At 41.6% G+C, this 12,662-nt stretch overlaps 1 protein-coding gene across 1 annotated transcript; it reads left to right on the top strand.

The window, feature by feature from the left end:
* Positions 1-717: 717 nt before the first annotated feature.
* Positions 718-1,558, top strand: LOC109480727. Its single transcript, XM_019782973.1, has one exon. The coding sequence runs from the start codon at positions 799-801 to the stop codon at positions 1,525-1,527; it is 729 nt and encodes a 242-aa protein (XP_019638532.1). The 5' UTR covers positions 718-798; the 3' UTR covers positions 1,528-1,558.
* The last annotated feature ends 11,104 nt before the right edge of the window (positions 1,559-12,662 follow it).

The following is a 12,662-nucleotide window of genomic DNA, read 5'->3' as shown; positions in this document are numbered from 1 at the left end:
TAGACTAGCTACTTGTCCGCCTTCTTGATATACAGCAAGAGAGATGTTCCCCTCCGCATGGTTCACCTGGGTAACCTGGCGTGACAAGAATGTTACTCTGTCCTAATCGTGTTTGGGAGCTGTTTAGCTGGCAGAGGCACAGTGGACATGATCTTTGCAGCCAGACAACTCCAAGAGAAATGTCAAGAACAACACAAGGATCTATACACCACCTTCATCGACCTAACTAAGGCCTTTGACTTGGTGAGTAGAGAGGGGCTATGGAAGATCATGGCCAAGTTCGGCTGCCCAGAACGCTTCACCTCCATGATACGACAGTTCCATGAAGGTATGACAGCCCGTGTCCAAGACGATGGAGAAACCTCCACAGCCTTTCCAGTGACCAATGGAGTGAAGCAAGGGTGTGTCTTGGCACCAACCCTATTCAGTATTGTCTTCACAGCCATGCTGACTGATGCCTTTCACGGCACCAAGGAGGGAATAGACATCAAATACAGAACAGACGGGAAGTTACTAAACCAACGTCGCCTGCTTGCGCTAACGAAGGTGAAGCACACAGTCCTGAAAGACTTCCTCTTCGCCGATGACTGTGCCCTTAATGCCACAAGCGGACAGGATATGCAAGTATCAACCGACAGGTTCTCTGGGGCTTGTGACAACTTTGGTCTCATCATCAGCACCAAAAAGACGGAAGTCTTGTACCAACCACGCCCCGGCAAACCTTACAAGGAACCTTGTGTCACAGTACATGGCCAAGTCCTAAACCCTGTGGACAAGTTCACCTACTTGGGCAGTACCATGTCACGGCAGGCAAACATAGATGAGGAAGTGAACGGCAGAATCTCTAAGGCCAGCAGTGCTTTTGGGAGACTTCGACACAATGTCTGGGACCGAAGGGGAATCAAGCTCAGCACAAAACTTAAAGTGTATCAGGCAGTAGTCATTACTACTCTTCTCTATGCCTGTGAGACTTGGACAGTTTACAGAAGACATGCAAAACAACTAAATCACTTCCACACAACATGCCTTCGTAGACTCCTTAAAATTCATTGGCAAGACCACACCCCAGATACGGAGGTACTTTCCCGTGCCAACATGCCCAGCATTCACACCCTCATAGAGAAAGCCCAAGCAAGGTGGGCAGGACACGTCCGACGGATGAACGACAGCCGCATACCCAAAATGCTGCTGTATGGGGAACTGGCTGAAGGCAAAAGGCTAGCGGGCCGCCCCAAGCTCCGCTTCAAGGACAGCCTCAAGGCAACTCTGAAGAGCCTCAGCATTCCTGTCGAAAACTGGGAGGACGCTGCCACTGACCGTCACCAGTGGCGCAGACTAGTCCACCAGGGCGCCGAGCTTGCTGAGCGTCGTCGCATCAGCCTGGCTGTCAGTAAGCGGGAGGCACGAAAGGCGAGGGAGAAAAACCCGTCTCTGCAACCACTACCTGAGCACAAGTGTGACGTCTGCGGCAGGTGCTTCCGGGCTAGAATTGGGCTCGTCAGCCACACCCGGACACACAAGGACTGAAGTTGGGGTCATCATCGACTGCGATGGACGAACATCATTTATGTTGTATATTCATCCATTTTTCCCGTTACAGACAGGCACCTTGCCACGCTGGGCGAGAGCCTTGTTCCTGCGGCACTTGGCCAGGTTACTGCTCCTGGGTGACCTGAGCAACAGCACACATGATGACGTGGAGCCAGAAAGCGTCTCCGTTGACTCCGCAGACAAATCCAAACAGCACAACAAAATGTTAAAGGAAGTGGTCTACTATTTCCACGATAAACCAGCAGAAAGTGAGAAGCTACAACTTCTTCACGCCATCAAGCAGCTTCTGACTGAACTGCAGGCGAGTGTGAAGTCGCTACGTGAGAAGGAAGAAGAAGACTCCGATAAAAAAGAGCCAGAGGCGGATTATTACAATCTGGCTCATGTTGTAGACAGGATCTGCTTTGTGACGTACATTGTTGGTCTCGTTATTATCATTCCTCTTACCTTTGTTTTCGCACCTTAGGCCACACCGTCTTAATTTTATGGATGACATCCTCTGAAGACCCTCAAACTAGTGCGCGCGGGCGAATAAAAAAAAATCCCGGCCAAAAAAAAAATGCTACTAAACCACAGGATTACAAAGCTGGTATTGTGAATTTGCGACAATACGCCATATATATGTATACAACAAGTAGGAACATGCTGGCTTTTTGCAGAATTTATAAATCGGCACTGTACGTAGCTTCGGTAGCCTGGGTGCCCGGCTCCGTATTGTCGCTGACTACCATGGAACCCAAACCTAGAGCCAGGTCAGAGCCTCGGTGGACGTGATCTTTTTATTTTTTTTTTAAACAGGCGAAAATCAATGCGCGCGCGCGGATGCCATCCATAAAATTAAGTCTGGTAAAAATGTGTGGCCTTAGAGGATTCCATGCTGAGCATAGGCCGAGATGACAACATGCCTAGAAGCTGGTTGGGGGGGGGGGTTATGCTTACAAGCTAGGCAATGATAGTGCTGACGCTTTGTCTAGTTACCGTATTGCACTAACACGCAATTAATATCAATAAGAGGAAATAGCTTTAGTACGTGTATTGTTCAAAGTAAAACCTTTTGATCAACACAATATAGTTCTCCCACCTAGAGCTGTCGACCAGTCACACTGGTCTTCCTCGGTAGACTGACCGAGTGAGACTTGTCGAGGCTATCACTCTGTACTTAACCGCGACGGGGCCGACATCGTCCACCAGATACCTTTGACCCAGTGTTGACGTCACACTTCAGAGAAGCCACGTGAGAAGCCTCAGTGGGCATACCCCATACATGATCTTACCATGCTTGTGTATATGGATGCTATTTGAGTAGGTTTTAGGCGTTAATCTTAATTACTTTCCATTTGTTATACCATGACTCAATTAACATTGCGGCACAGCTATATGTCAATTATCTTACGTGTGCACAAAGTGCCGCGATCTTGTACAGATTGTTTTAAATATCCAGCAGCTGATTAAGTCTACACAATCCCCGCCGGGGAACAAAAATGGCGGTCTTCTGACCCCAAAAATCACGTGCAAGATCCAGCAAGAAGCCTGTTGCATTCCAAAACGTGGTCCATTCCAAATCATGATTTGGAATAGAATGCACCTGCATTCCAAAACGTGGTCCATTCCAAAACATGATTTGGAATAACACGAAGTGGAATGCCTGTTGCATTCCAAAACGTGATGCATTCCAAAGCATGACTTTTCGTAATCACGTGTCTGGGGGCGGAGCCTCGTACTTAGGGGGCGGAGCTTCGAACTTCTGAGGGCGTGGCTAAATGATACGTGTCTGGGCATGTTTTGTAACGCTTGGCGTTCCATTATAGCTACAGGCTGTCAGACGTGTAAACTTTAATGATGAAATGGGAGTCTCAAAATGTCACACGCGCGTTTTAGAATACCTGTGTCAACTATCTAAATCATGATTAACGTCAAATATTTCCCAAAGTTTCAAATTGGTAGCTTTTGCCCATGCTGTCGGCCTCTATATTTTGACCTTCTAAACCTCCTCGGTGTTAGTCACGGCATGCCCGTCGGACACCGCACACAACTATGCTTCGGCCGTGTACTGGCGGTAACCGAAGCATGGCTCACACGCAACTGTGGCGGCCATCCCTTTCACAATCTAAAAATTCATCAACAAATGTTCAAACTCAACAACTCCACACAAACTGTTGTTGTCGAAGCCCTTTCCCAAGCCCACATGTCTGAAGCACGTTTTGGAATATTCCATTTCGTGTCTGAAACATGTTTCGGAATATTCCATAACGTGCCTAGAGAAAGGACATGAAATGGAATATTCCAAAACATGTCTGGAGCACGTTTCGGAATATTCCATATCGTGGCTAGATATCCCATATGGGCCGTGGAGACCACATTCTTAACAAAATTAGGCTTATTTGCGTAATTCAATGACACAAAGTAATGCTAAATATTTACAAACTTCACTTAAATATCAAAAGTTTTAACTAGAAATGAAAGCTCCTTGCTATAAATTACGTTCTCTCTTCTATGTATAAACAACTATCACGTGATTCTATTAGCGGGAAAATAATGAGAAACGGATGCGCGAGCGTCCGACCATTTAGGACCGCACACTGATGAAGATAAACTCAGACCAGAAGCAGACTATGAAACATCATACCAAGAACATTATCGTACTGTTCATTGACGTCATTTTCCCCATACAGCTCGAACGTACTAATACCTTTGGCACGCTAAGTTCGACGACATGTTCAGACAAGTAAACACGACGTGATTTAACACAGTATCTGTATACAGGCAGCCAACGGACCAAATATGGAAACTTCGGAATGAATAATTAATCACCACTCCTGTCAATCATTTGTGATTGACAGCATGGCCGGTCACGTTTTAGAACATTCCAAATCGTGATCCAGCTGCGCCATATGATTTGGAATACAACATGTGGAATGCCTGTTGCATTCCAAAACGTGGTCCATTCCAAATCATGATTTGGAATAACACGTTTTGGAATGCAACAAAGCCCCTACCCCAAGTGCACGTTCTGGATAAACAACCTTGCTTAAACAGTATGTGTTCTACATATAGGATATCCTGGATATGCAGGACGTCCTTCAGAGCGTATCCTGGACAAGGAGCGCATCTTCAAAGCAACATCACGATCGAAAGGTCCAGCCATGAAAGCCGCAGGGGGTACCTTGGGACAAAAAATAGCCCGTAAATATCCAGCGGGGCCCTTTTTCCACTTGTGACCTATTGGTAATCTCCAAGCAGATCCCTATCGGTGGCAAAAGACAGTATCCATTAGCCATAGGAGTTTAGCTCGCCACCGACGGGCCGTTTTAAATGCATACTTTTTTCAAGGGCTTCGGCCCGTCGGTGGCGAGCTAAACTCCTATGGCTAATGGATACTGTCTTTTGCCACCGATAGGGATCTGCTTGGAGATTAACCTATTGGTATCAAGCATGTTTGCTTGCTCAGGTTAAGCGAAGCTCTTAATTTGTGTATCCCTACTACTTTGTACATTGTTCTGTTATTCCGATTTCTTTGGACTTAGTATGCTATATAAACTCGGGCTACAATTTTGAAGATAATATTGTTAAGACACATTATATTTGCGAAATGTTTTGTCATGTCTTATCAGCAGGGCAAGCCACAGGTTACTTGGAACAGCCAAACTAATAAAATATACAAATATTCGGATTAGTTTGGTCTGATTCAGTAAAGTCATATTTGATTTATCTTACGTCACTTAAAGAAATATACTTTACGAATTCAATTTTTTATGTTTTCTCGATCTAATTTTATGTAGATTTTCTGTTGCGATGTAATTGACGTTATTGTGCTTTAGTTTACTATTTATTTCTTTGTTTACCTTAGATAGTCACCTCCTTTTTTTAGTGACTTCACACGGATGTGAACAAATAAAAACAGACAAAAACATTCCCTTCACCATTTTTTTAATTTTTTGGGGGGTGGGGGTAAAACATTTTATCATATCCAGATGTTTCTAAAAGAGATAAATGTTGCATAATGCTTTGTTAACAATAGAATATGACCTACATTACCGGAGCTGAACCCAAACTACACACTTACATCTAAGTATACAAGACGCGCAAGTGTTGATATAATTATTAGTAAATATAGTAAGGCCACAGCAAGTAAATTTTATGGATGACATCACACGCGCATTAACTTTCGCCTGATTTTGGAAAAAAAAAATCAGGAAATCTTGCTGCCGTCTGACAGTGGACAACATGCCGAAAATGGGCAAAGATGTATGTTGCCATGCTGAAACGTGAATGGCAGATAACTATGAAGAGAGGAGAGTTGGCTGTGTATATGTATATGTGATGTTCCCACTGAATCGAAACCATTTGTAAAATGATGGAGTCAAAATTTGAAAATGTAGGAACCTTGTTTTTTTGGACCCGCCTTGTTTTTTTTTTCGCCCGCTCGCATTAGATTTGGAGTCTGCGGAGGATGTCATCCATAAAATTTATTGGCTGTGGCCTAAGGAACATACAACTATGTTACGTTGCATGCACATATGTGCACGTTTACCATAGAGGCAGACAACGCACCAATATATAATAAAGCTGTACATAAGCTGAAACCTCTTGGTGTACTTTCTCAGGTAGCTGTAACCTCGCTAAGGCCATTTTCAAGAAGCTGGTAGCTCAATGATGCACTCTCTCAGGACCTCGATGATGTTCTCTTTCAGGTAATCTTACTGATAATCTCGACAAGCTTTAACCTCGATCGCTGATGACCTCTGTCAGGAAGCTACAGTCTCGCTACTGTCCTCTCTTGAGCAGTTACGTTATTTGATGTACCCTGCTGTGCAAATGTTATGTTGTCTTCTGTTCTGGAAATAAAAGGAGAAATAAATGAGCATTCTTGTATATGAAAATCGGCCATGTGTCTTCTTTTACTTAGAATACAAGATACAGCCGTACTGTCCAAACGTCTCAATGGTTCTAGAAGACAAGTGCTTGCTTTAGGAAGAACAATTGCCACAGGCCGATGAAGGGGGTGGAATATTTACTTGAAACTTAACGTTTATCTAAACGTTGTCTAAAAATAATAATATAATACACGTGCTATTATAGAAAGAAGTAGCGGTCTTCTAGACGAATATACTGTGTATCTCTGAAGAAATACATTTCTTTTATATATTTATTTTATTTACTAGCTGCCGCCGCGCCGCGTGCATGCGAAACTGGTGTGTTACGCCGAAGGGCGGTTATACCGGCTATTGTACAGATACAAATATTATCACTGAACTTCTGATAGACTGAATTAGTTGCCAGAGTGATTGTCCCAGCTTGCACTTTATGTACATATAAAATATATCTACCCTTACATGTTTTTTTGTAAAATTTTGCTCATATTTGCATAGACCATCGTTCATGTCTAATGATATTTACCTTAAATCACCATAAAGGTGTGTATCTCATAGCATAGATGCATTACTACGCGCGTGTCTATATGTGTGTCTTTGTGTGTGTGTGTGTGTGTGTGTGTGTGTGTGTGTGTGTATCTGTGTGTGTGTGTGTGTGTGTGTGTGTGTTTGTGTGTGTGTGTGTGTATCTGTGTCTGTGTGCGCGCGCGTGCGCGCGTGTGTGTGTGTGTTATCACGATAACTCAAAAGGTATGGATGGATAACTAAGTATAAAACTTAATATGTGGGTCTTGGAATTAATTTAATTTTGACTCCTTATAATGGTCCTGCACGGTAAATTTCGGTTTAGATATCTCGTGATCTGGACCTGATTGTAATTAAATGCCGATTATGAAAATAGATAGTTACAAATAATTTAAAAGATTATTGCGGCCTTTGACATATGTAATTGACATGAGAAGAACGTCGTTAGATGTTGATATATAGTGAACACAGTCAAACATAACAATTTAGAGCTCATTTTGCATGATAGCCTTCTTTGTTATGACACAACTGTCAGTACGCGGAGAAAGTGATTAACTAATATTTTTTGCATCACCAACCATAACATAATCTTTTTTCAGTCCTCAGTCGTTATGTTTTAGATCATTTCATGTAAGTATAAAATGTGGAACTCTTTATAAACATACTAAACGGGTTATGTATTTCTGATATTCCTCTTAAATTAATCAAAAGAGCTAACAAGGAGAAGTCGTAGACATCGTCCCTCCATGAAATAGCTTGTTATTTTGTAATCTTTTGGTGTATTTTAATAGAGATATTATGAGTCAAACTTTGTTTTTATCAGCAGAATGATAGATGTCTATAGATGTCTATTCTTTAAGAATTTTGTTGTGGCACTTCGTATTGGAAGGGGTTGCCTATATTTATCAAGCTGTCATGTGCAGGCGTTTAGTGTCTTGTTACCATGGTTTGTTTGAGGTCAATGACCTCTCAACATATTAACAAACCACAGATGACCCAGTTCCCTGCTGAATGACCGATTAAAGATAAGATATATTTCCTGCAGACATGCTCTAGAGGTAAAAATAGATTGGCCTGACCTGCCAGCTGGAGGTATAAACAAAAACACTCTGTACCAATTTGGGGTCAAACAGACCATCCTATTATGAAATAGGGGTGAAAATGTGAAAATCCTTTTAAATAAGCAATGCAAATCTACGACAACCTGCTAATGCACGCTAAAACGCAAAGACAATCAGCGTCTACCCACATACCAAAAATGATCGCCAACCATCCACCGGGTTCTGAGATCATTCAACGCAAACAATCTGACATTGAGATAGCAATTCCGGTTCAAAGCAAACAGCTAGGGGGCCCAAATTTACATTAGTAAACCATTGTAACCACAACTACATGCTACCTTAGCATCGCACACACAGACCATAACGTGCCAACAATAGAATAAAAAAAATTAAACTGCAGTACCAAGGTCAATCACCAGGTGCTCAAAGTCAACCTACACAATCTCCAAGGCCCCATCCATCAATCTGCCAAATATCATACAGTTCCTTCTCACCGATCTTCAGATATCAGACCAAACATGAAACGGAGTAAAAACAATACCCCCCATTTACATGGAGGGTAATGAATATTGGACTTCCGACGGTCGATGCTACATTGTATAAAATGCCTGGTTAATTTTTTGCAACAAATGAATTTGCACAACACTATGTTGGTCTTTATTAATGTAACCTGCGAACAAAGCCTACATTGGCCAAAGTACTTTTCAGCGTTCTGAAATGTTTCAGCCTCTCAGTGTTCTCCAATGGGAAAATACAATCTGCAAATACAGATATCTACACCACAACCTCCCCGACACCAAAAGTCACATCATATAGTATACATGTAGCTTTGTATTACTAACCTATAGTTTCTTTTATGTCATTCTTTGTTATGAAATACTGTCTTTGAGTGGGGAATATGATCAACTGATATGTCATGAATATTAGCATCATTTTTGCATGATCAGGGGAATAATCTAAAAACCGTCACCCATATAGCTTAACATCATTTGCAAAGGTATAGCAAGCGTAGCCAACCCTTAACTTAATTTGTGCTGTTGTGGCGGAAATACTTTCGGATTCAGTGTGTTGTGATGCGGTGCGATGCTTTTATGTGAAAAATGCCCCCAACTCTTACATATAAAGGGCCCTGTAAGGGTAGTACTGTATGTGCAGTCCATATTCACACACACGTTTATACATATATGTTCCCCGCAGAACAAGGTAAAGTGGTTGGAGATTACAGAAACAGCAGGGGAATCGGCTTCTCCTATGTGAATACACGAAAGCTCCTCCGTCAATACGTACCTTGCATGTAGTCTTACAGGTTTTGCAGGACTGGTTTTTTTGCTTCAGGTAGTAATTATGACAATTAGTATTTAGTAATTTAATTTTTGAGCAGCATCAAAGGATATTTTTTTTCTAAAATCATGTCTATTGTTCTATTCCAGTGTTTTCCAACCATCGATGTGAATTGACAACTTTACAAAATAGTTTCCTTGGCAAAAGGGAACACAGTGTTGGGATGTACAATATCTAACAAATTCCTTGACCAGTTACCTCCCTGGAAAATGATCTAGGAATACTGGTTGACAAGGATTTAGATTTTAAAACGCATATCCACGTTATACAAAACAAGGCGAACCAGTTGCCAGGACTATTATATAGAGATCATCTTAGTTCATTGACCAAGAAACGTTCTTATATATTTTTGTTTAAAACCTTGATTAGACAGCACCTACAGACATGGAACTCCTCTATCTATACAAACAGAACACTACCAGTTATAAGCTATAACAAGATCATATAAAAAAAGGGCAACGGAGCTAGTCTCTTAGTATAAGAACTTAATATTGTACAAGGGCAGACTGAAGTCTCTTAAAACCCTTGTCCTGCGTTGCACAACAATTGTTGTTCTGCACATACAGTACCATCTATATTACACCCTGTATACATGTACAATTTGGGGGTATTTCTCGTGCAACGCATCACACCGCAGCGAAACACAACGAATGGGAAAGTAACTATGCCACTGCATGGCAAAAAATAGGGTCTATGATCTAATTAAGACATGAAATTATTGAAACATATTGTGCCAGGAATGTCAGCAGGACAAGGGTTAAACTTCCAACACTTGTCTATAGGAGACTAAGGGGTGACCTGATCACCACATACATGTACAGGCATGGGTTGAATCAAACCTCTAATCCGTTCAAACAAAAATTCGAGTCGAAATCAAGAGGTCACAACTTGGGGGAAATGCAATCTTCAGAGAGAATAAAATTGTACTCTTCTTTACAAACAGGATGGCATTGATTACATTAGCACTGCCACATGGCCCCATTCCTGTAAGAATGGACTCTTCCAAAAGTACCGCATGCAAAAAAAAGTTAAAAGACAATTTAAACTCTACTATTGTATACAATGGTTACGTCCAAACTTTTACAGCGGCATCCATAACTCTTAGTAGTCCAGAGCTACTTACCAACAACAAGGGGATCAACGAAAGAGCGAAAAATGCTGTGATCTTGAAGAGACTTAAATCCCTGAATAACCAGATAGTCTACGTGGCTCAAGTTGTCTGCTTTCCTGTGTGATTGGATGATTTTCTTTCGTCACTGTGTTTTGTAATTATGTAAATCAGGAGATCCTCCGAACTGGTTTGTCTTGTTCGACGGGCCTGCGATCCCGATACATGTTATAGACCGAGCCCAACTTCTGATGAATAGATTGAGAACTGTACAGTAGCGGCAGGTATAGCTGTAGACACCTTTTATTCACGAAGTAAAAGCATATGAATGTAAAATAAGTTGTAATTAATGTAAAATAAGTTGTAATTGTCTTCGTCAGAAGGACTATGAAATTGTCTCGCCGGAGTTTGGGGAACTGCGGATTTTGCGATATAACTCTGGAAGGCATGATTCGACGTCCATGTTTTTTGGCAGGCAGATTACCGCTGTTGAGGCCGAAGTCAAGTACAAGTTTCGGCTTCGTGGGGGGTCCGTGCGTCACGTTAGTGCACCTTTTGTGTTTGTGGCTTGTTAGCAAGATAATTCCAGTATTTGTAAAATGTTGATTATAATTCTTGGTGTGGTGCTTACTTTTGTCGGGACCAAGGTTAAGTTCGTTACTGAGCTTCGTGGGGGGTTTCGTTGTGACTACAGGGGGCATTTTGTTAATTTTTCTTGTGAGCAGGATAACTTTTGTATGCGTGGATGGAAGTTAATGAAATTTGATAGGCATGTTACTGTCGTGGTCTCCAAGATTGAGTTTAAAGATGAGAGTCGTGGAGGTCGTTATGTCCCCGTAATAGGACTTTTTGTGTTTAGAAATCCCCCACCTACATCTGCTTGGAGACAGCCGACAGCTGGATATAGCCGGGGAACCCCATAATGTGATGGGATCAAATGACGTTACATTGAGGGATTGTACTATAACTTCAGCAGGGGGAGGATAGGTTGGACATATGTCAGGTTATTTTCTACGGCCACACCAAGTAATTGCTATGGATGACGTCCACTGGAGACCTTAAATCTAATTACCTTAAATTTAAGGCAAGCGCGCAATAAAAACACGAAGGGCCGAAAAAACGAGATGCCTAGATTTGGAATATACTAACTGTAGAACTACAAATGTTAGGACACAAAGAACACAAGAAACAAGTCTTCTATTTGTCATAAAGACAAATAAACAAAACAGCAGTAGTCGCCCTGTTCTGATTCTTTCCTTTATAACATCTTCTCTTATTATATTTTGCGACACTGTCGTGACACTTTCAACACAGTAAGAATTTCTTGAACGTTTTTTTTTCCAGTAAGGCCACACCAAGTAAATTTTATGGATGACGTCCTTTGGAGACTCTAAATGTAATGCGAGAGGGCGAAAAAAAAACAAGAAGGGCCCTAAAAACAAGATGCCTAGATTAGAAATATACTAAGAGACTGCAAATGTTAGGACACAAATTGAATGAGGTGACACAGTGTAACAAGCAAGAAGTCTTTTATTCATCATCAAAAAGCAAAAAATCAGGTGGAACAAAAGTTGTCGTCCTGTCCTGTTTTCGCGTTGCGGGTTTCACGTCAATTTGCGGCACTGTCGTGACTCTTTGGTGAAAGTTTGGTCATAGTTACAGGAAGCGGAATTTCTTGTTTTTTTTCTAGGACACCCCAAAATCAATGCGCGCGCGGACGTCATCCATAAAATTTACTTGGTGTGGCCTTATCAAACTTGGAGCTGAAAAACGCTGCACAATTTCTTATATGCATATAACATCATTCAACCTATCAACCGGTACTGTATCATTCAAACTTGCCAAAGAGATCCCTAGCAAAATTAGCCTCCTTAACGACCCAACTAAAGCATAATTATTCACCAATAAATGCACCGTCAATATGTCAAAGCGAAGATGGTGTAACGCTAGACACTATCGATAAATGAATGCAACTATGTTGTGAAAAAGTATTTGCCTGTCAACAAGATTTTTCTCGCTATTGACAGGTTAAGAATGGCCTGTCAATAAGATTTTTCTCGCTATTGACAGGTTAAGTATGGCCTGTCAATAAGATTTTTCTCGCTATTGACAGGTTAAGCATGACCTGTCAATGAGATTTTTTCTCAATATTTTTTTCTCGCTATTGACAGGTTAAGCATGGTCTGACAATAAGATTTTTCTCGT

The sequence above is a fragment of the Branchiostoma belcheri genome, unplaced genomic scaffold (assembly GCF_001625305.1).
Source record: "Branchiostoma belcheri isolate BF01 breed outbred unplaced genomic scaffold, Haploidv18h27 scaffold52, whole genome shotgun sequence".
NCBI classification, from domain to species: Eukaryota; Metazoa; Chordata; class Leptocardii; order Amphioxiformes; family Branchiostomatidae; genus Branchiostoma; species Branchiostoma belcheri.
This window is presented reverse-complemented; position numbering and strand designations above follow the sequence as displayed.